This window comes from Natrix helvetica, assembly GCF_964273705.1.
Source record: "Natrix helvetica genome assembly, chromosome: 5".
Classification (NCBI taxonomy): domain Eukaryota; kingdom Metazoa; phylum Chordata; class Lepidosauria; order Squamata; family Natricidae; genus Natrix; species Natrix helvetica.
This window is the reverse complement of record NC_138551.1, coordinates 4,508,174-4,532,701: the sequence shown is the minus strand read 5'-3', so window position 1 is coordinate 4,532,701 and position 24,528 is coordinate 4,508,174. Positions and strand designations below refer to the sequence as shown.

The following is a 24,528-nucleotide window of genomic DNA, read 5'->3' as shown; positions in this document are numbered from 1 at the left end:
AAACCACAGCCACTCAGTCTTGGAGGGATTGAGCTTGAGCCTGTTCCTCCCCATCCAGATCCGCACAGCCTCCAGGCATCGGGACATCACGTCGAGGGCATCGTTTGGGTGGTTTGGGGTAGAGATGAAAAGTTGGGTTTCATCATCATATTGATGATACCGTACCCCAAAACCACGGATGATCTCGCCCAGCGGTTTCATGTATATGTTGAACAGGAGGGGTGAGAGAACCGACCCCTGGGGCACCCCACAAGTGACGCGCCTGGGCGTCGATCTCTGCCCTCCAGTCATCACAAACTGCGACCGATCCGACAGGTAGGAGGAGAACCACCGTAAAACGGTGCCCCCCACTCCCAACCCCCCGAGTCGTCGCAGTAGGATACCATGGTCGATGGTATCGAAAGCCGCCGAGAGGTCTAATAGGACCAGGACAGAGGAACAGCCCCTGTCCCGGGCCCACCAGAGATCATCGACCAACGCGACCAATGCCATCTCCGTGCTGTACCCGGGCCTGAAACCCGACTGAAACGGATCCAGGTAGACAGCTTCATCCAGGTACTGGGGAAGCTGACGTGCTACCACACTCTCGACAACCTTTGCTACAAAGCGAAGATTGGAGACTGGACGATAGTTGGCTAAAGAAGCTGGGTCCAGGGAAGGCTTCTTAAGGAGGGGCCTCACCACCGCCTCCTTCAAGGTGGTGGGAAAGAACCCCTCTCTCAATGAAGCGTTGGTAATCGCCTGGAGCCAGCCTCGTGTCACCTCCCGGGAAGCCGAAACTAACCAAGAGGGACACGGGTCCAGCACACAAGTGGCAGCACTGAGTCTCCCCATAATCCTGTCCATGCCTTCGGGGGTCACAGGGTCAAACCCATTCCAGATTGTCTCCTCAAGATTCATCCCCGTTGGCCCGCCTGAATCTACCCAGTCAGAGTCCAAGCCTGTCCGGATCTGAGCGATTTTATCCTACAGATACTGAACAAATTCTTCAGACCTACCCTGCAAGAGGTCTTCCCCAGTTCCTTGGTTAAGTAAGGAGCGGGTCACCCTAAACAGGGCGGCTGGGCGGTTATCTGCGGACGCGATAAGAGCGGAAAAATATTGCCGTTTTGCCACTTCTTTCGCCACTAAGTAGGATTTAATATGAATTCTTACTAGTGTTCGATCAGATTCGGACCGGCTGGCCCTCCAGCCACTCTCTAGGTGTCTTTTCCGGCGTTTCATCTCCCGGAGCTCCTTGGTAAACCAGAGAGCCACCCGGGATCGACACTGGGTCAGAGGCCGCAAAGGCACAACGCGATCCAAGGCCCCAGCGGCCGCCCTATCCCAGGCTTCCACTAGGGCTTCGGTCGAGTTGTGAGCAAGGGATTCAGGAAAAGTCCCAAGCTCCATCAGGAACCTTTCGGGGTCCATCAGGTGCCTGGGGCGGAACCATCTAGTCGGTTCCGCCTCCCTGCGGCGAGGGGTAGCGGTATGGAAGTCAAGCCTGATGAGGAAATGATCAGACCATGACAAGGGTTGAATAGAAATATCCCCTAAATCTAGATCATTCATCCACTGCCCAGAGACAAAAATCAGGTCGAGCGTGTGTCCCACATTATGGGTGGGGTCTTGAATTAACTGAGTTAGGTCCATAGCTGTCATGGAAGCCATGAACTCCCGAGCTGACTCGGATGTCTCGCCAATGGAAGGCAGATTGAAATCCCACAGGACCATGAGCCTGGGGAAATCAACCACCAATCCAGCTAATACATTCAGCAGCTCTGGCAGGGCCAATGAAACGTAGCAGGGAGACAGGACGTAACAAAAAGGCCCACCTGAGCTCCAAGGCCCCACTGCTATTCTTTTGTATTATATTGTATTGTACTTTGTAAGCTATCTTTATAGTCACCCACCTGAAGTTGCATATTCAATCGTAAACATAGCAACTTGTGCTAACAATAATTATGAGTCATTTGTTTAAAAAAGACATTTCTTCCATTGTTAACTCGGGGAATTATCTCCACCATGAAGGAAGTAGCCTCAGGTTACAGGAAATGTAGAGGTTAAACAATGGGGCAGGATTCAACCAGGTGAAGCTTTCTCGGCAGGAACAAGCAGTGATTCACCCTGATTGGGCTGGGAGTGAAATTATATAGAGCAGGTGTCAGGTGAGATAGAGAAGTAACAGATTCTAGCTTGTTGGATAGGTGACATCACCTGGACTTTTAATCCCATTATTTCCACTTGGCCAATGTACCCAAAGGCCACCAGGTTGGAGAATGAATGAATGAGGCTGTTAGACACAAAGAGACACAGGTATTTCCTTGAGTCCTGGTGACACACAATTACTCATCCTTCTCAAGAAATCAAGGGTGAGGCAAGGATGGAAAATTTGGAGTACTCTACATTTCTCCTTTATTCTATGTTCCAAGTAAGGCTGTTGTTGTTAGTTTCGCCGTCGTGTCCAACCCATCACGACCCCCACAGACCACATTCCTCCAGGTCTTCCTGTCCTCCACCATCCTCTGGAGCCCATTTAAGCTCACACCGACCGCTTTGGGGACTCCATCCAGCCACCTCCTTCTCTGCCGTCCCCTTCTTCTTCTTTTGCCCTCCATCGTTCCCAGCATGAGGCTCCTCTCCAGGGAGTCCTTCTTCCTTCTCCTGAGGTGGCCAAAGGACTTGAGTTTCCTCTTCAGGATCTGGCCTTCTAAAGAGCAGTCAGGGTTGATCTCCTCTAGGACTGACCGGTTGGATGGCCTTGCAGTCCAAGGGACTCAATGCAGGAGTCTTCTCCAGCCCCAGAGTTCAAAGGCCTCCATTCTTTGGCGCTCAGCCTTCCTTATGGTCCAACCTTCACAGCCATCCATTGCAACTGGGAAAACCACAACCTTGACTATACACACTTTTGATTGGCAGGGTGATGTCTCTGCTTTTTAGTCTGCTGCCTAGATTTGCCATGGCTTTCCTCCCCAGGAGCAAGTGTCTCTTAATTTCTTGGCTGCAGTCCCCATCTGCGGTGATCTTAGGGGAAAAGAACATTAACTCAAGAGACATCGGTGAGGGAACCATACAGGTAGTCCTCGACTTACGACCACAACTGAGCCCCAAAATCAAGATCACATGAAGTGTTAATGCCACTTTATAAGGCCTTGGTAAGACCACACTTGAAATACTGCATTCAGTTTTGGTCACCACATTGTAGAAAAGATGTGGAGACTCTAGAAAGAGTGCAGAGAAGAGCAACCAAGAGGATTAGGGGACTGGAGACTAAAACATATGAAGAACGGTTGCAGAAACTCGGTAGTTTAATGAAAAAGAAGGACCAGGGGAGACATGATAGCATTGTTCCACTATCTCAGGGGTTGCCCCAAAGAAGAGGGAGTCAACCTATTCTCCAAAGCACCTGAGGTAGATCAAGAAGCAATGGGTGGAAACTAATCAAGGAGAGAAGCAACTCAGAACAGAGGAGAAACTTCCTGACAGTGAGAACAATGAATCAGTGGAACAGAAGTTGCCTCCAGAAGTTGTGAATGCCCCAACACTGGAAGTCTTTAAGAAGGTGTTGGATAGCCATTTGTCTGAAACGGTATAAGGTTTCCTGCCTAGGCAGGGGGTTGGACTAGAAGACCTCCAAGGTCCCTTCCAACTCTGCTATTGTATTGTATTGTATTTTTACCCAAGCTTTTATGTGTGCTAGAAACGAGACAGTATATCAGGTCTACAGAGCTGGTATTCAGCCGGTTCGGACGGGGTCAGGTGACCCGGTAGCATCGACGATCAGTTGTCCCCGCCCAGCCGCCCCCATCTTATCCTGTCCTTTATTTCCTGCTTTCTAGCTCATCTCAATTGCACGGCACAGCTGATTTCCTGTGATGACTTGGAAGGTAAGCAGCGGAGTTTTGAAATGCTCCATTTTCAGGGCTGCGCGCAAACGCTTTAAGCGTACACACTTAACAACCAAACCGGTTGTTAAACCGACAGTATCCCACACTGCAGGTCTTCTACTCTCCTTGGACAGCTTTGTGGCTTCTACACTTACCGCCGCAACTGCAATCAACCTGGAACTAAGAAGGCATTTCCTGACAGTGAGAAGAATTAAGCAGTGGAAGGGAGGTTGCATCCAGAAGTTGTGGGTGCGGTAACACTGGAGACTGGACAGCCATTTGTTTGAAAAGACAAGTCTGGTGGGGGGGACACATCCCTAAATTATATACCTGTACCCAAATTGCTTTTGTTTCACACAAGTCACCTTCAGGAAGTGAGGGGAGCCGAATGTCAACGTGTAAAGCATTTCCATATCTGTTATCAAGTTGACATTGGAGGAAAGAGGGGGGAGAGAATTCCATGCATACCTTTGGCTAGAGTCGGATCTCAGATTACTACAGCAGGAGTGAAATTTTACAACCTGCTGCAGCACTTCATTGGTGAATGTGATTTATGACACAGACTGAGGGGAGGGGAGACACAGGGGTAAAGTTCAGCCATCATTAAAATGAAATTAGTTCTGACTCCACGCCGGTATTGCCGAGACGTTGCTCCTAATAAATGACTGGATTTCTTTTGAAACTTGGCTCGAGGCTCGTAGGTTAATTAGGGCATCTTTCAGAAACCTGACAGGTATAGGGTGCAGGGGGTTGGATTAGAAGACCTTCAGAAGGCCTGGAGATTAATAAATATGAAGAACAGATGCAGGAACTGGGTATAGCTAATCTAGAGAAGAGAAGGACTATGGGAGACATGATAGCAGTGTTCCAGTATTTGTGTGGCTGACAGAAAGAATAGGGGGTCCACTTACTCTCCAAAGCACCTGAAGGCAGGGCAAGAAACATTGGATGGAAACTAACCAAGGAGAGAAGCAACCTAGAATTTAGGAGAAATATCCTGACAGTGTGAACTATTAATCAGTTGTATAGGGTCTCCTGCCTGAGCAGGGTGGGATGGACTAGAAGACCTCCAAGGTCCGTTCCAGCTCTGTTCTACTGCTACTTATGCCCCTCTTCCATTCAACAGCCACCTACCCAAGGGCAAAGTTGCTATCTTCCTGCCAATCCATAATGCGACAGATGAAAAGTATGCTGGAGTAGTCTTCAGGGCGCGTGGCAAAATCAGGAGGGCAGTCGGCCAAGGCCACGTACGCGCGAGGCACTCGGTGGTCGGCGGGCGAGAACATGGCGTACTTGCGGAATAAGTCGCTGTTGCGATCGGTCAAGAGGCGGATGAAGCCCATGGCTGTCCTGGAATGCTTCTTCTCCAATATGTAGACCACCTGAAAGAGCCAACAGATCAACAGTTAGGGGTACTTTGCCAAACAACATTGATCAGTGCAAGAGAGTTCATGACTTGGCAGAGACATCGTAAGAAGGTCAGCCAATGAATAGGCATAGCAACTAAGTCAGCCAATGAGGGCTGTTGGGAAACTGAAAGAGTTGGAACCTGGGCGTGGCTTAGCTCTGTAGCTCTGAGTCTGTGCTGAGCTCTAAACTAGTCTGCTGCTCTGAACTGAAACAGAAACTGTTCTCTCCTCTGCCTGTGTTTTGCTTGTATTTGCTACCACGTTGGAAAACCTGCTTTTGGTATTGTATATTTACTTCATGTGTTATATGATACATAAAGAGAAGTTAATGAATCCTGTAGAATCAGTTACCTGTGTGTGCTTTCTGGATGTGCAAAATCTGCTGCAAACTCTGACAAACATTGCTTTTAATAAAGGACAATATTTCTAGCTCAGAGTTGAAGCTCTTTGGAGAAAAAGTCGATTCCCTCTTCTGTTCTCAAACTTAAAACACTGACAAAATATTACTATTCTTCTTCTCATCTTTCCTATTACCTATCTCCTTATTATTACTTATGACTATAACTATTTTGCTTGTATCTTTACGATTTACATTGTTTTATTTAGTTTCCTAGTATGATTTATGTTGACTGCTTATTTAGTACGCTATGACTATCACTAAGGTACCGTTTGATTCATGATGAAAGAATTTTTATGGTTACTATGATCATGACTGATCACTTATAGCTTTTGTGTACACTGAGAGCTTATGCAGCGGAGACAAAATTCCTTGTGTGTCCAATCACACTTGGCCAATAATGAATTCTGTTCTGTTCTGTTCTGTTCTTCTATTCTATTCTATTCTATTCTATTCTATTCTATTCTATTCTATTCTATTCTATTATTATTATTATTCTATTCTATATTCCAATATTTATTCTATTCTATTCTATATTCCAATATTTATTCTATTCTATTCTTTTTTTTGTAGTTTTTTTATTTTTCCTTTCAAATTCATTCTTAGATATACATTCTTATGATTGTTGTTTAACATATGTCAATTCATATCATTTCTCCGCCTGTATATTTACATTTTGATATTTTCTTATTTCCCCTCCCCCTATATTAATCATGTGTTGTCTGAGATACTTATTTCATGTTTTGTTCCTTTTTCTTTCTATTGATATCATTTTTCAAGCCGCTCATAAAATCACCCCCATGTCCTGTACTACACTGATTCCTCCTTGTCCTTTATTCTCAATGTCAACCTATTCATTTCTGCACAGTCTAATATCCTCTTTATTACCTCCCCTTCTGATGGGATTTTGTCTGCTTTCCAGTTTTGTGCAAATACAATTCTAACTGCTGTTATTATTTGTACAATCAAATATGAATCTTATTAAAACCATATTCTTTAACATCTTTCTCATACCTTGTTTGTATTTGCATTTGTTTAAGCCATCCTATATCAATCCCTTGTTCTTCTAATTCTTTCTTCTGTTTTAGTTCTCCCTGCGCTGTTAATATATCTTTGTACCTAATAACCTTTTTCATACTACTAATATTCGGATGTGTCAAAGCCTCTACCGATGAAAGCCACATATTCTACTCTTTTATTCCATTCTATTCTATTCTGTTCTATTCTTCAATATTTCTTCTATTCTATTCCTATTCCTATTCCTATTCTATTCTCTATTCTCTTTGTTCTACTCTGTTCTTATTTTTATTCCATTCCTATTCCCATTCCATTCCATTCTACAGCCCCTTTACAGCCCTCTCTAAGCAGTTTACAGGGTCAGCCTCTTGCCCCAACAATCTGGGTCCTCATTTTCCCCACCTCGGAAGGATGGGAGGCTGAGTCAACCTTGAGCCTGGTGAGATTCAAACTGATGAACTGCTGGCAGCCGGTGATCAGCAGAAGTAGCCTGTAGTACTGCATTCAAACCCCTGAGCCACCACAGCTCTTAATTAAGGAGAAACTTCCTGACAGTTGGAACAATTTATCAGTGGAACAGCTTGCCACTCGAAATTGTAGGTGCTTCATCACTGGAGGTTTTTGAGAAATTGGACACCACTTGTCTGATATGGTATCGGGCAGGGATGGCAAACTCAAGGCTCGTGGGCCAGATATGGCCCGTGTGGTGCTTAGATCTGACCAGCAGAGCCTCCCTGGAAACAGCAAAGGACTGGCTCTAAGTTCCAATTTATGAAGAGAGCCATGTTGGCACATCTGGGAAAACCCGAATCTGAAAGCTTCCCGGTTTTCCCCACCCAATTGAAAGTTCAAGATCTTGTCCCCACACCCACAAGTCCATCCCATGGTCCAATCTCCCACTGCCATGCTGGCAGCTTCCACCCATCCAGTTCCGGTCAGGTGCAGAGGTGCAAAGACAAAGGATGACCTTGGCTTTCTAGAAAGAATGTTATTATGGCTACATATCATCCAACTCTGTATAATCCCCCCTCCCATTTTCCCACAATAGAAAGTGTGGCAGGCCAAAGATCCAAAAGAAAAGATGGCTGCAGGCCTCACAGTTTGACACCCCTGGTATAAGGTCTCCTGCTTGAGAGGGGTGGGGTGAGGGGCTAGGGGGGTGTTGAACTAGATGACCTACAAGTTGCCTCCCAACTCTGTTCTGATTATGATTCTATTTGTTAAATTTATTTGCCACCTGTCTTCCCATGGGCCTTCTTTAGGCAGTTTGCAGTAATAAAAAGGATTTTTAAAAAAATAGCAGTAAAATAATAGGGCCTATGAAATAAACAATGAAAAAGGGACACCACGAGAATACATCCCTGTGACACACACACACCCATTTTGAATGTAGAAGAGCTATGCCAAATTCCAGGAAGGGCATTTTTTCTATTCATGGTTTGCCATTTTTATCTCAGTAATTTAATTGACCATAAGGAAAGCTGTGTCACGCTGGGGCTCAGACCACAGACAGCACCCTGAAGTTCAGGATAGCTGGTGATTTATTTCAATGAAGATTCGGGTTAATGTCAGGATTCCAAAGAGCATCCAAAATTAAATCAGAGTCCGAGGCAAAGTATTCCTCAAAGTTCCAATCGATTAAGAGAGCCCTGTTGGCGCATCTGGGAAAACCCGAATCTGAAAGCTTCCCGGTTTTCCCCACTCAGTTGAAAGTTCAAGATTTTGCCCCCACAACCACAAGTCCATCCCATGGTCCAATTTCCCACTATCATGCTGGCAGTTCCACCCCACCCAGTTCCAGCCAGATGCAGAGACAAAGGATGACCTTGAGTTTCTAAGAAGAATGTTATTATGGCTACATATCCCCCCCTCCCATTTTCCAACAATAGAATTTGAATAGTAGAAAATGTGGCAGGCCTGAAGTCCAAAGGAAAAGATGACTTGCAGGTTTAACAGGCTGAGCACCAAAAATGGAGGCCTTTGAACTCTGGGGCTGGAGGAGACTCCTGCATTGAGTCCCTTGGACCGCAAGGCCATCCAACCGGTCAGTCCTGGAGGAGATCAACCCTGACTGCTCTTTAGAAGGCCAGATCCTGAAGAGGAAACTCAAAGACTTTGGCCACCGAAGGAGAAGGAAGAAGAACTCCCTGGAGAAGAGCCTCATGCTGGGAACGATGGAGGGCAAAAGAAGAAGAAGGGGACGGCAGAGAAGGAGGGGGCTGGATGGAGTCTCTGAAGCAGTAGGCGTGAGTTTAAATGGACTCCAGAGGATGGTAGAGGACAGGAAGGCCTGGAGGAACGTTGTCCAAGGGGGTTGCAATGGGTCAGACATGATTTCGCGCCTAACAACAATTTAATTGATGAACTGAGGAGTTTAGGGGCGAAAAAACGAAAGAAATAATACCTTTGCAGTCTTTTGAACACTCTGTTCTGGATTTGCAGTCTCTTCCGGTTTTGTAGCACGGGCAATGCAAGTTTCCAGATCTTTTCCTAAAATAAAATAAAATAAACCATGCAAACAAATCAAATACATTCACCACATTTGGATCCAAGTTACTCCCTTTGCCTTTTAAAATGTCCCATTTTGGCCCGGTGTAAGGGCCAAATGTGAGGGGCTTGGAAAGGAGCAAATCCATGATATAAGAAAAGTGTGAGCCGCATCATTTCCAGATTCCTTCTAACAAGCAACCAAGAAAAGAAATACGTCCATCGTACACATCTGCTAAAATCAAAATAAGCCCAAGGTTTAGAGAAAAAAAAACCTCTATACCAACTATAATAAACGTAACTGCGGAAAACATGTTTTATTTCTTCAACACAAATAAGAAGTTGGAATTTCTTGGCGCTTCCGACATCGGGGTCATTTAATTTGTTACTGTACATAAACAGTCCCCTTTGGAAGGATTGCATTCATTAAAATATTTAACTTCCGCTAGAGAACGGTCAGCAAATCTCGGAAAATGCGCATTGAGCCTAGAAGGCCTCAACTGCGTCTTCTAGCGGTATCGTCTTGAGGTGAGGTCAAAAAGCCTCAAGAGAAAACCACATTTGGGGGAAATCCCAAAGCTGCTTTTTTCCCCCAAAAGGCAACTGGACTTTCTGTTTTTTTTCTTTTGAAGAAGTTTTGCTTCTCATCCAAGAAGCTTCTCCAGCTCTGACTGGATGGTGGGGAAGGGAAGGATTGATATTCCTTGAGGACAGCTAGTCATTTGCATCCTTTTTAGAGGGTCGGTGAGGCTGCTTGGAGGTTTATCTGTGTCCTCAGAGTCCCCTGAGTGGTGCAAATGCTTCCTGCGGTCTGCAATTTTTTCCCTCTGGAAATCCATTCCTATCCCACCCCATTCCAAGGGTCTTCATCCCAAATTGCATAGCTAAAAGTCTGTAGAGATTCTCAGGCATCCAGGTCACGATTGTCCCAAAGGTGTTTTTTTTTCCCAGGAAGCAACTGGACTTTCTGTTTTTGCTTTGAAGACGTTTTGCTTCTCCTCCAAGAAGCTTCTTCAGCTCTGACTGGATGGTGGGGAATGGAAGGATTGACACTCCTTGCAGACAGCTGGTCATTTGCATCCTTTGAGAGAATCATTGAGGACACTTGGAGGTTGATCTGTATCCTCAGGTGACCCTCAGGATTCATATTCCTTGCAGACAGCTGGTCATTTGCATCCTTTTAGAGGGTCGTTGAGGCCACTTGGGAGGTTTTGTCTGTGTCCTCAGGGTCACCCGAGTGGTGCAAATGGTTCCTGTAGTCTGCCATTTCGTTTCCTCTGGAAATCCATTCTTACTCCCACCCCATTCCAAGGGTCTTCATCCCAAAATGCATAGCTGAAAGATAAGCCCTCCAAGTGGCCTCAAGGACTCTCTCAAAGGATGCAAATGACCAGCTGTCTGCAAGGAGTATCATTCCTTCCATTCCCCACTATCCTGTCAGAGCTGAAGAAGCTTCTTGGATGAGAAGGGAAACATCTTCAAAAGAAAAAAAAAACAGAAAGTCCAGTTGCTTCCTGAAAAAAAGCCCCACTGGGACAGGAGGACTGGAGGACTGATCCAGACTTCTTCGGGTTTTCTGACAGTGGATGTTTGAGTCAATTGCTTGGATAGCCTCTGGTCCCACTTGGTTCTCCTCTTTTGAGCTCTTCCTTGGCTAATAGCTTAATGAAGATAAGGACGAGGGTTGACAGCATAGCAGCCTTCCGATATTTGAGGGGTTGCCGCAGAGAACAGGGGGTCACATTATTCTCCAAAGGCCCTGAAGGGAGGACAAGAAGCAACTGATGGAAACTGATAGCAACTGTGTTGTAGACTGGAGGTAATGGTGTCGTATCCCTCCCCCTCTGTTGAAAGAGGACTGTTCTGTTTTGGCCTAGTTGGCCTCTTGGGCCCCCTCTTTCAAACCTCTCTGTCCAAAATGCAGGCTTTGCTGTCTTCAAAAGAGCAGCTGTTGCCTTTGAAATGCAGACGGAAGTGCTGAATCTAGTCCTGATGGGTTTGTCCTCCTGTGTCGTGCCATGCGTCTGTGAAGTGGCTGTTTTGTTTCCCCAATGCACAGATCTGCCCAGGGCTCACTGCATTGTACTGCATAACCCACGTTACTCCCATTCACTAGAATGCAGTGAGACATGTGCAGATCTGTTCATTGGCCATCCATCTATCTCCAGTCTACAACTCAGTCCTTTCGACAGTTCCCACAAGGCTCCACACACCCATTTGCACCACTGGAGTGATTCTGAAGACACAGACCAACCTCCAAGCAGCCTCAAGGACCCTCTAAAAAGGATGCAAATGATTGGCCCAAAGTCACCTGTCTGGCTTTTATGCGGACTAGAACTCACCGTCTCCCATTTCCTGCCTGGTGCCTTAACCACTAGACCAGTGATGGCAAACCTTTTTCGCCTCGGGTGCCAAAAGCACACTCACACATGCTATCGCGCATATGACCCCCCCCATTACCCCGCAGATGCGCAAACGGCTTTTTGGAGCCTGGGGAGGGCAAAAACGCACCCCCCCCGGAGATCAGCCCGTTTTCTGAGCCCGGTAGGTCCGTCTTTCACCCTCGCTACGCTCCAGAGGCTTTCTAGCAGCCTGGGGAGGGCGAAAAACGGCCCAACACGCAAACCGGAAGTTTGGGAATGGACTTCCGGGTTGCCCGTTAGGCCGTTTTTCTCCCTCCGGAGTCTTCTCTAAAGCCTCCGGAGGGCGAAAAACAGCCCAACGCACAAACCGGAAGTCCGTTCCCAAACTTCCAGTTTGTGCGTTGGGCAGTTTTTTGCCCTCCGGAGGAAGCTACAGGTGGCACGCAGAGCCATTTCTTCCTTTTTTTCTTTCATAAAGTTTTTTATTTTTCATTGCATGTATACTATTACATAGCCCACATCGTATTGTATTATTAAATGTTTATATCAATTCAATTCATCTTACCATCAACTCCCCAAAAGAAAAAGGGGAAAAAAATCCAGTTCTTGGCTCTTCTGCTCTCCATACACTATATTTGTGCGTTCACTTTCTTCTCCTCCTTCGCCTCCCTACCTCCTTTCTTCTCTCTGTCTCTACTTCCCCTTCCTCTCTCTTACTCCTCTCTCCCCTTTCCACTCCTCATTTCTCTCCTCCTCGTCCCCTTCCCCTTGCCCTCTCCCCTATCCCTCTCTCCTTCCCCTTACCTCTCTCCTTTTCTTCCCACTCTTCATCTCATTTGCTTGGTGTATTTCAGCTTCTGAGCAAACTCCACTTTATGTTGATGGTATTAATAATCCTTTTTCAATATACATATTTAATTTTGAACATATGAAGTAAAAATAGAACAAAAAGCATACATATATATAGTCATTGTACTTTTAAACCACCACACGCACCCCAGCCTAATTTTGGTCGAGATATAGATCTGGTTACAGTTCCCAGCTATTCTCATCATTATCTTTATATAATTATACATCCTTACGCGCCCCGCCCCCCCCCCCCCCCCAATTTGTGATTCTGCCTTTAAGTCTCAATAGTTTCCCATTATAAGTGTATTTCATGTTTCATCTCCCATTTTTCCACGCAGAGACATTTCCGAGGGCACCCAAGGCATTGCCCTGTCAGCTCCAGCCTGCTGGCCAGCTGATTTTTGGCCTTGATTTTTTTTACTGCTTTTTGCCCTCCAGAGGAAGTGCTGGAGCTGACAGGGCAACGGCTGGCGTGCCCTCAGAAATGGCTCCGCTTGCCACCTGTGGCATGCATGCAATAGATTCGCTATCCTAGCAGAAGACCAAACTGGTCCTGCCTGGGCTATGTACAATACAATACAATACAATACAATACAATACAATACAATAGCAGAGTTGGAAGGGACCTTGGAGGCCTTCTAGTCCAACCCCTGCCTAGGCAGGAAACCCTATACCGTTTCAGACAAATGGCTATCCAACATCTTCTTAAAGACTTCCAGCGTTGGGGCATTCACAACTTCTGGAGGCAATTTCTGTTCCACTGGTTAATTGTTCTCACTGTCAGGAAATTTCTCCTCGGTTCTAAGTTGCTGGGGGTTTTTTTTCTTTAAAGCTATGCAGAGCATGGAGAAGTGCCTCAGACTTCCTTCGTCTTTACAATCCCATTTTACCTCCCAATGCATGTACTGTTTTATTTATTTTGCAGATGCAAAAAAACAACAACAACATTTCAGGAATATTTCTTCCTTTCGTCAAAGACATCAGCTGTTAGGAAGAATTAAGATATTCTCAATTAAGCAGAAGTACTGCAAAGGGTGGGTGGGGAGTGGGAGGGCATGCTGTTGTCACTTTGTGGTTCAATCTTTTTCTGCGCCCCGGCCTGACGCAAACCCAAGCGAGCAAGCCACAATCAGGAAAACAGGAAAATGAGCAGCCTGGCCATTGGAGGAGGAGGGAAGCTCCTTCCCCTTGTGGAAATGAGTCGTAAAGAACCCGTTGTGACAATAGTCAATGGGGCCCATGAATCTAGGCACAGCTGGCATGAAATATACTTCACAGGGGCGGCATTATCACACCCACATTGGTCCTAGAACAATGACCACAACCTGGAGCTAAAAAGCTGTAGAAACCAGGAACTGTGAGAGGGATCTTGGAGTCCTAGTGGACAACCATTTAAGTAGGAGCCAGCCGTGTGCAGCAGCTGCCAAAAAAGCCAACACAGTTCTAGGCTGCATCAACAGAGGGATGGAATCAAGATCACGTGAAGGGTTAATACCACTTTATAAGGCCTTGGTAAGGCCACACTTGGGATACGGCATTCAGTTTTGGTCTCCACGATGTAGAAAAGATGTGGAGACTCTAGAAAGAGTGCAGAGAAGAGCAACAAAGAGGATTAGGGGACTGGAGGTTAAAACATACGATGAACAGTTGCAGGAACTGGGCATGTCTAGTTTAATAGAAAGAAGGACTAGGGGAGACATGATAGCAGTCTTGCAATATCTCAGGGGTTGCCACAAAGAAGAGGGAGTCAAGCTATTCTCCAAGGCACCTGAGGGCAGAACAAGAAGCAATGGGTGGAAACTAATCAAGGAGAGAAGCAATTTAAAACTAAGGAGACATTTCCTGACAGGGAGAACAATTAATCAGAGGAACAGAAATTGCCTCTAGAAGTTGTGAATGCCCCAACACTGGACGTTTTAAAGAAGATGTTGGATAACCATTTGTCTGAAGTGGTGCAGGGTCTCCTGCTTGGGGGCAGGGGGTTGGACTAGAAGACCTCCAACGTCCTTTCCCACTTGCTTATTCTATAACTTCTGTAAGCTGAGTGAGGTGTACATCTGGTCTATTTTGGCAGAGGGGAAGTAAAATTCGGTGGAACCCAGCAGCTCAGGAACCCAGGTGGCTTCCCCACCCATGGCAGTGGGAGACAACCTCCCAGCACCCAGCCAAAAATAGCAGCCCCCCAAAAGCATCTGGACCTGCCCCGGCTCGGCCCGGCAAGTGGGGGAGGAACAGGGAGCCGTGAAAAATCCCGAGTGACGGGAGTTGTGTTTGATCATGTGGGAAGGGGGAAAAAAGGAAGGAGGCAGAGCGGGTCACCAAAGGGAGGCTGCCGTCATTTGCCAAACCCCAGAAATAAACGAAGCTGAACCTTTGCTGTCGTGGTTATCCTGTCACTATTCAATATTTCCACCCTGGGTAAAGCTTTGTTTGCAGTGGGAGATTTACTGTGTTAGCTTGGGCAGGGATCAGCGCAGCTTATCTTACAGTGCAAACGGCCTCCAGCGGGCATCGGACCAGCAAAATAAAAATTTAAAAAATATATAAAATGTAAAAAGCGGTGGTGGTTTTTTTTTCTTCCTTTTTCAATCCCTTATAACTCGACCGATTTGCTGACAAAATGATGACGGTTTTTCTGAAAAGCAAAACAGCCCCCCCACACACCCCGGGGTGTCCAGAAATCCTTCCAATTAATTCCGTGATGCCCAGCAAATTTAAATCCAGCCCTGGTAAGGGTGAGTAAACTCATCCGAGATGCCCCCCCCCCCGCTTGGAAGAGTTTGCAAGTTTTTTTTGGGGGGGGGGAATGGGGTGGGTGGGAGGGCTGCCTTGAAACCCCCCCCCCCCCCAAGCTGGCATGGTTTGACCGAGGGGAAAAGTTCCTAAAAGTTTCTCGCCGCCAATTAGATTAAGCGGGGCATCGCAAACGGGCCAAAAGCCAGCCCTTCGAGGCATCGTCTTAAAAACACTTATTAGTCATGACAATTCCAAAGAAGCCTTTCTTTCTTTATTTTCTTTCATTATTTTATTTTTCCAAGGCTCGCTGCAGCAGCCCCGTGGAAATTCGTCCCTGCCTCCAAGAAAGAGGGCAATTAATGCTTCCGCAATTCCCACTTGCAAGCGAACGCGGGGAGGAGGGGAGCGTGTTTGCTGATTTATTTCCTTTGAACTTGAGGGGGCGGCGGGGGGGGGGTTGGAAACAGGGGAAACGGCCATCCTTTCGTCCCGGATGGAAAGGAGATCAAGGAAAGCCTCGGTAGTCCAATAACAATACAACCTGGCAGGGAGAAAAGGCCTTGGTGGCCGCAAAGACGCTTTTCCAGCCCCCTTTTTTGAGGGGCTGCTCAGGCAAGGAGGAAATTTTGCCCTCAAGGGGGTTTGAGGGCATGTTGTTACTTCCCCAAATGCGGTAGGAAGCCAAGAGAGGCCGGAGCCCCGAAGGAAGCGGAGAAACTGCAGGGAAACTCCGAAGATCTTCTTGGACGGGCCCTTCGTCCTGGTCTGGCTAGTTTGTTTGTTTGTATGTTTGTATGTTTGTATGTATGTATCCCGCCTTTATTATTCTGAGAACTCAAGGTGGAAAACACACAAAACAATCTGGCTTTTTCCTAATTTCCCCATAACAACAACACTGCGAGGCAGGTTGGGATGAGAAAGAGAGACAGAGAGACAGAAATACAGACACACACACACACAGGGAGGGAGGGAGGGAGGGAGGGAGAGGGGGGGGACAAGTCACCTAGCTGGTGCTCATGCCTAAGGTGGGACTAGAACTCACCGTCTCCTGGTGATTAGCTCAAAGTCACCCGGCTGGCTTTTGTACCTAAGGCGGGACTAGAACTCAGGGTCTCCTGGTGATTGGACCAAAATCACTCAGATAGTTTCCGTGCCTAAGGGAGGGCCAGAACTCACTGATGCCTGGTGGTTGGCCCAAACTACCCAACTGGCTTTCAAAGCTAAGGTGGGACTAGAACTCACATCTTATGGCCTTCAGCCTGGTGCTTTACCCACTAGACCAAACTGCCTAGTAATATTGACCAACGCCTAGGAAGAGAGGCGTGCGCAAGCAGGCATCTGTACAATTCTTCATTTGTTTCAGGGAAAGTCTGGGACAACGAGGCCATCGACGACTGGTGGTTAAGATGACTCCATCACGACTGTTGGAGGAGTCAACGTGGACTGGACTGTTGAAATCCTTGTCATTTTGGGGCTTTCCAAAAAGCATCTAGCTGGCCTCTGGAAGCAAGCTGGACCACAGAGGCCCTGAAGAGGATCCAACCCAGCTCCCATGCTCAACACCCCCCCCCCCCGAGGTTTTGTTATCTGCTTTGCTAGATTCCCTTCTCCTTCCATGTCCAGTAAAGCCTAGAGAGGACGTTGCGTAACCTAATGTTAGGGGCAGTGGTGGGTTCTAGCCAGTATGACCCGGTACGGGCAAACTGGTGGCAGCTAGGAGCAGCGGCTACCATACCAGAATGGTGTTTTGGTGGGCCCACCTGCCCACCCGCATTCCTCACCTGCTTTTAAGCCAAGCGGGCCGTTTGTGCACGCCAGTGCAGCGTACGGCACCTGTGCGACCTCCGCCGAGCAGCTGGAGCGCCGCAGGGCAGTGGGTGCGCATGCATGCACAGTGTGCATGCCCAAGCTGGAGGCCCGGGCCCCATCGCAGCCTACCGGTTGCAACGTGATCCGGAACCCACCACTGGTTAGGTGTGATGTGATAGCAGGGTTGCAATATCTAAAGGGCTGCCCCAAAGAAGTGGGGGGTCAGCCTGTGCTCCAAAGGACCAGAAGGCAGGACAAGAAGGAATGGGTGGAAACTGATCAAGGAGAGAAGCGGATTAACAGGTTATCAGAGTTGGAAGGGACCTTGTAGGCCATCTAGTCTGACTCCCCGCTCAAGGAGACCCTACACCATTTCTGACAAATGGCAGTCTAGTCTCTTCTTGAAAGCTTCCAGGGATGAAGCTTCCACAACTTCTGTTCCATGGGTTGATTGTTCTCCCTGTCAGAAAATTCCTCCTTATTTCCAGCTTGAATCTCTCCTTGGTCAGTTTCCATCCATTATTCCTTGTCTGGCCTTCGGGTGCTTTGGAGAACAGCTTGACCCCCTCCTCTCTGGGGCAGCCCCTCAAATACTGGAAGATGCTCTCATGTCACCCCTGGTCCTTCTTTTCATTAAACTAGCCATGCCCAGTTCCTGCAACAGTTCATTGTATGTTTTAGCCTCCAGTCTCCTAATCCTGCATCTTCTCTGAACTTTTTCTAGAGTGTCAACATCTTTTCTTATAGTGTTGTGATCAAAACTGGAAGCAGTACTCTAGGTGTAGCCTTACTAGTGCTTTATAGAGGGGTATTAGTACCTCCCTTGATCTTAATTGCATCCCTCTGTTAATGCAATTTAGGATTGCATTGGCTTTTTTGGCTGACGCCGCACATGGCTGGCTCATATTTAGCTGGTTGTCCACTAAGAGGCCAAGATCCCTCTCAAAGTCACTGCTATTAAGCCTGGTTTCGCCCAGTTTCACTCCGTTGCCGCCATCTTAGTTGGAGAACTAAGGATAAATTCCATGACAGTAAGAACAATTAACCAGTGAAACAACTTGCCACCAGAAGTTGTAGGTGCTTTCAAGAAGAGATTGGACAAGGATTTGTCTGAAATGGTATAGGGATTCCTGCCTGAGCAGGAGGTTGGACTGGAAGACCTCCAAGGTCCCTTCCAACTCTGTTATTCTGCTGTTAAGTAATATCCACTGTCGTTTCTTTTCTTTTTTAGTCTAAAATCCAGTTCCAAAACTTTATTGAAAGACCATTAGTGATGATGTTTCCCAGATGCAGTGACAAAGACTGATTTCCTGTCGCTGCCTTTAGACCAAAGACTTTCGAAAGACGCTTCCCAAAAAATGAATCAAATCTTCCCAAAGCCGGGAAGCACAAACATTTTGACACACGCCTCTCCTCCTACCTGGAAATGCACCGTGATTTCCCAATTTGGAAAAAAAACTGAGGTCACCTCGCCCAGAAACACACCTTGGCGATTGCAACATGGGAGACTTCCACACCAAGGTTGAGAAACACAAGCTTACAGGTTGAACCGATTTTATAGTGCAGAGTGCAGAGAAGAGCAACCAAGAGGATTAGGAGACTGGAGGCTAAAACATATGAAGAACGGTTGCAGGAACTGGGAATGTCTAGTTGAATGCAAAGGAGGACTAGGGGAGACATGATAGCAGTCTTCCAATATCTCAGGGGTTGCCACAAAGAAGAGGGAGTCAAGCTATTCTCCAAGGCACCTGAGGGTAGAACAAGAAGCAATGGGTGGAAACTAATCAAGGAGAGAAGCAACTTAGAACTGAGGAGAAATTTCCTGACAGTGAGAACAATTAATCAGTGGAACAGAAGTTGCCTCCAGAAGTTGTGAATGCCCCAACACTGGAAGTCTTTAAGAAGATGTTGGATAGCCATTTGTCTGAAACGGTATAGGGTTTCCTGCCTAAGCAGGGGGTTGGACTAGAAGACCTCCAAGGTCCCTTCCAACTCTGTTATTCTAAAATCCTGTAAAACGGATTGCATTTGCTCCACAAAATTTCCGCGCAAGACAAGCAGTTAGGAAAGCAAAGACACTTATGCCTCTCGGATAGACTATTAAGTGGACTATACAGTAGTGGCCAAAATTGGTGGAAACCTTTTGGGGAAAGTGTACAGTATTTTTGAGGCTTGATGATTAACAACACCACTTTTGGGGGGAGTAGTACCATAAAATTATATATCAATGGAAAGATACTTCAATCAAGAATGTAGTACAACATAGTTTGTTCAATGACTTGTATTCTATGAAAGGTTATAGCCAAATATAGCCAGAAATAAAACCCAGTTAGTAGAAGCAATCATTCAACCTTGGTTTCTTCACAAGATAACAACTGCAGAACTAAAAGACTTGGTTCGCTCCATGGGAAGACGCTGTAAGGCCGTAATTCACGCTAAAGGTTACCCAACTAAGTATCAACCGACATGGTGATAATTTTTGTATATCTCGTTTTTCACTTTTCTTCTTCCTAACTGCTATTCTAATAGCAAATCTTTCAGAAAAGGCATTGTGTCACATTCCTGATTAAATTATCTTTCCATTGATATATAATTTAATGGTACTACTCCGAAGAAAAGTGGTGTTATTAGCCATCAAACATCAAAAAATACTGTACACTTTTCTCAAAAGGTTTCCATAATTTTGGCCACCACTACAAGAGGAGTAGATCCAGCCCTTATGGTTATCAGTGGAGACCAAGTGGAGCAAGTGGCCAGTTTTAAGTTCCTGGGTGTTATCCTAAAAGAGGACCTGGCCTGGGGCGCCCACATTGCAGCCCTGGTCAAAAGGGCCCAGCAGAGATGATATGACCCGAGACTTCTCAGGAAACAACACCTGAATGAAACACTGCTGGTGACCTTCTACCGCTGCACCATAGAGAGTATTTTAACTTACTGCACAAACTGTGTCCGGTTTCCAATTGCCCAATGGTAGATAGGACAGGGCTGCAGAGGGTCAACGTCATTGCCCAGAGGGTCACAGGTTGCCCTCTCCTCTCTTTGGAAGAGCTTTATAGCTCCCGCTGCCTTAAGAAAATTCAAAACATCAGTTCCGGTGGCGGCGGCGACGGGCAGCTCCTTGCCCGCTCCGGCTCCCCGGTGGGCTTCCCCACTCCTTGGGGGGCACAGGACACCCCGCAGAGGGGTCCTGCCGGAGGGGCGGCATCGCAGAGGACTCCTGCAGCGGCGGCGGCCGGCGGGAGGTCTCTCGCGCGCCCAAGGCACCGGGGAGCAAGCTCGGAGGGCGCTTTGCGTTCCTGCGCCTCGCGCCTCGCTATAAGCCGACTGGAGAATGCAACAATAGAAGGAAGCAGCTGCAGTGCGGTGAAGTTGCTTCTCTCTTCATTTCCTATTCTGCATGAAGAATTACTCAGCTTTTTAAAATAACTTTCGGAGCATTTTGGAGGTGCGGCTGGAGGGAGGGGTTTTTTTCCCCCCCTCTTGGACAAGCGGCGAGGAACAATTTTGCTCTCAGCCCCTGGGGAAGGAGGAGGGGGGAGAGCCAACGAATGAAGCCTCACCCAGGCTGAGATGATTTTCTTTTCAATTTAATTCTACATATTACTGTGATTTGAGGACTTTTGGAACTTTTTAAAACTTTGTTATGCCTCTGTGCCCAAAACTGGCAGGGCAAGATGGCACACTTCCGTTGTCTTTATGAACTGTGAAACCTGACTCCACCTTTAAAATTCAGGCTTCCGGTCTTTGTCTCCGTGTCTCCCAGAGGAATCTCTTGTGGGTTGGTATTTTTTAAACTTTCTAGGAAAGTTTTTAAATTTAAACTTTCTAGAAAACTTTTTAAATTTTCTATCTATTGCCAGACTTATTAGAGAGATTCTCTTCTGCCTGGTTCTTCTGCTCCCGGACTCACCTGGCTACCCTTCTTTTCTAACTGTTTATCTTATATATGGACTGAACTTCTAACGTTATAAAGGATGGCATCTAAAAGACCACCTCCTGGAAAACCTGGCTTTGCCACTTCTGCTCCAACATCCGCAACATCCAGTCCAGCCACACAGTCAAAGATAACAGAACTGATGCAACCTAAGACTACAGAGATGGACTTTCAACAAATGCTTCAACAAATTTTACAGGGCCAGGAGGAAATCAAGAAACAGCTAAGGGAAATGAAAGATGAAATTAAAGAAAATCAAGCCCAAATATATAAGAACTCACAAAGACTGAATCTTGTGGAAGGGGGGGTGGAGGAGGTGAGGGGGGGGTTAGAAGCTGTGCAGAAAGGGAACAAAGATTTTGATATCCAACAGATGAAAATAGAATTTGAGAGAATGTCCTATTACCTTAGATTTCAAAATGTTATAGAAGAAGATGGGGAAAACATAAGGGACATCATGACAAACATCCTGGCTGACTACACACACAAAGAAAAACAACAGATGGGGTGGGATATAGACCTGGTTTATAGAGTGAACTCAGCTTATGCTAGAACACACAATGTACCCAGGGAGGTTCACATTAAATTTCTTAGAAAAAGCACAAGAGATGAAATTCTGGGTGTACAAAGGGGGCAAGCATTGACATACCATGATATGGAGATAACCATTCTGAAGCAGATCCCTAAGAAGATTAGAGAAAAAAGGAAGAATTATTCGCAATTAGCGAATAAATTATACCAGAAAGGGGTGTGGTTTAGATGGTTGATGCCTGAAGGTATGCTGATATTCTGGGAGGAAACAAGAATTAGAATCAATTCACCCATAGAGGCGCAGGCCTTTATGGAAAAAAACAAAACACTCCTAGAAAAAACACGAGACACTACAACGGACACGCAGGACACGGGAGGGGCCAGAGCTCTGCCAGTGGAGGGAGATGGGGCAATAGCAAGAAGACTCAGATCACAAAAATAAACAAGAAAATCATATTATTATAAACTGACCGAAAGTGATAATGGAATTATATCTGGATTTTATACTGTAATGTCTACTCTGATTGAATTTAGTAATAGAACTAATATGCTGATTGTAATCAATTATATACCAATGCATTATATATAAATGTATACTATGAGTATGGAGGGAGGGGCGCCTGTCACATTTTGCAACTGCCAAAATTTGTATACCTGTCCATTTACCCTTTTCCCTATAAATGTTGAAAAACCAATAAAAAATTTTGTTATAAAAAAAAAGAAAATTCAAAACATCCTTAAAGATCCATCTCATCCTGGGCATCCTTTTTTTTTTTGAACTATTACCATCTGGCAGACGGTACAGGACAGAAAAAACAAGGAGCAATAGAGTGAAAAATAGCTTCTATCCCAGGGCAGTAACCATATTGAATTCTACCGTATAGTGCAATATTAATGCAATATCAGAGGTTTTCAATTTAACTGTACAGAATGCGCAGGATGGGTGTTTGTGTTTGATTTTTATAGTTATAATGTACACTGAAGATGGCATTAAATTTTGTTGTACGAGGTGCAATGACAATAAACTAACTAAACCAATGTTGGCTAACCTTTTTGTTGTCATGTGCTCTAATGCAATGTGGCGTGACCCTCCCCTCCACCCCACAGCCCCCGCATGCACCCCTGTGGTCCGGCCCCCACGCATGCGCACACGTCCCTCCATGCTCCACCCACCCACCACCCTGCATGCACACATGACCTCCCATCAGGGACTCCACTCCCCATGCATGCATGGCAGAGACCTGAAAACCAGCTGGCCAGCGGGAGGCGCGCATGCATGCGCAGTGAAGCAGAGCTGGGGGGACGACTCTGCCTAAGGTGGGACTAGAACTCACTGTCTCCTGGTGATTAGTTCAAAGTCACCCAGCTGGCTTTCGTACCTAAGGTGGGACTAGAACTCACCGTCTCCTGGTGATTAGCTCAAAGTCACCCGGTTGGCTCTCGTACCTAAGGTGGGACTAGAACTCACCATCTCCTGGTGATTAGCTCAAAGTCACCCAGCCACTTTCATGCTAAGGCGGGACTAGAACTCAGGGTCTCCTGGTGATTGGACCAAAATCACTCAGATAGTTTCCATGCCTAAGGGAGGGCCAGAACTCACTGTCACCAGGTGGTTGGCCCAAAGCCATCCATGAAAATCAAGGGGGAAAAGTAGCTCAGGGAGAAGACTAAAAACGGGCACCAGGTGCGAAATCCAAGATCCTCACCTTTTTTACCAGCCCCCAAGGACAGCTGCTGAGCCTCGGCATCCGGGCCTCTGGCGCCCCCTTTGCCGGGACTGGGAAGGACCGAAGCGCCTGGTGAATGCGAAGAGTCCTCTGAGTTTGGAGGAGCTTCTGTCTCTTGCTCGCAAGCGTCTGGTTTGTTTACCTGGACAGCAAGAAGGGAGAAATGGTGCATTTGAGGCTGTGAGGGCAGAAATGGTCAACTGGCCTCTGCTAGAACTCCTGAGAGTGCCGGCTTCCCCACAACCAGCTATCAGGAAACAGGTTTCATGGCCTTTTCTCTGTCAGGGTTCCAAATAGCACCCAAAAATAAATCAGAGTCCAAGGCCAAGGATTCTTCAAAGTTCCAATTTGTTAAGAGAGCCTTGTTGGCACATCTGGGGAAACCCGAATCTGAAAGCTTCCTGGTTCCCCCCATCCAGTTGAAAGTTCAAGATCTTGCCCCCATATCACATATAACACCCTGCCCCAACACCCACAAGGCCATCACATGGTCCAATCTTCCACTGCCACAAAGGCAGAGTCCCCCGCATCCAGTTCCGGCCAGATGGATTTTCCCACAACCTGCACCTTGCGGGATGTGACAACGGCACCTGGGCTGAAGAGGTCAATTCAATCTAACAAAATACACAATGGTCACAAACAGGGCCCTGTGTGTAGCTGGGACGTTATCGTGGGCTCTGACGCTCTTCGCAGCACAAACAGAATAGTTTCCATCCCTGGGATGTGAATGGCAACCTTTTTTTTATTCCTAAGAGAGAAAATAAAGAGAAGGAAGCAGAAATCGGTGTGTGTGTGTAATTTCCCCCTTCCTAGTGATTTCAAAATCAGGAAAATTTAGCCTTTTCTTCCCACCTCCCTTCGAAAAGATCCTCAGGTTTGATCAAGATGACCAAAGAGCAGGGAGGGCAAAGTGGATTTGTCTGCAGGGGTCTCTAACCTTGGCCTCTTTCAGACTTGCAGACTTCAATTCCCAGAATTCCTCAGCCAGCAAAGTTGGGACTGGAAACCCATCTGGACTTTTTGCTGGCAAAAGAAAAAGCTTTGCTGGCTGAGGAATTCTGGGAGTTGAAGTCTGCAAGTCTTAGAGTGGCCAAGGTTGGAGACCCCTGGTTAAAAGAAGGACAATCAATATATTTAGTTGGGACTGGAAACCCTTTCTGGACTTTTTACTGGGAAAAGAAGCAGCTTTGGTGGCTGAGGAATTCTGGGAGTTGAAGTCTGCAAGTCTTAGAGTGGTCAAGTTTGGAGACCCCTGGGTTAGAGGAAGGACAGTCAATGCATTTAGTTGGGACTGGAAACCCATCTGGACTTTTTGCTGGCAAAAGAAAAAGCTTTGCTGGCTGAGGAATTCTGGGAGTTGAAGTCTGCAAGTCTTAAAGTGGCCAAGGTTGGAGACCCCT

At 46.6% G+C, this 24,528-nt stretch overlaps 1 protein-coding gene across 2 annotated transcripts in view; it reads right to left on the bottom strand.

Moving 5' to 3' along the window:
• DIS3L2 (DIS3 like 3'-5' exoribonuclease 2) overlaps nucleotides 1–24,528 on the bottom strand; it is a 223,157-nt gene that overhangs the window by 130,350 nt on the left and 68,279 nt on the right. For both annotated transcript variants that reach the window (XM_081956034.1, XM_081956033.1), the window contains 3 exons: nucleotides 23,108–23,270; nucleotides 9,097–9,182; nucleotides 5,004–5,251 (listed from right to left, as the gene is read on the bottom strand). In XM_081956034.1, the coding sequence (XP_081812160.1) occupies nucleotides 5,004–5,251; nucleotides 9,097–9,182; nucleotides 23,108–23,270 (497 nt within the window). The remainder of the gene's footprint in view (nucleotides 1–5,003; nucleotides 5,252–9,096; nucleotides 9,183–23,107; nucleotides 23,271–24,528) is intronic.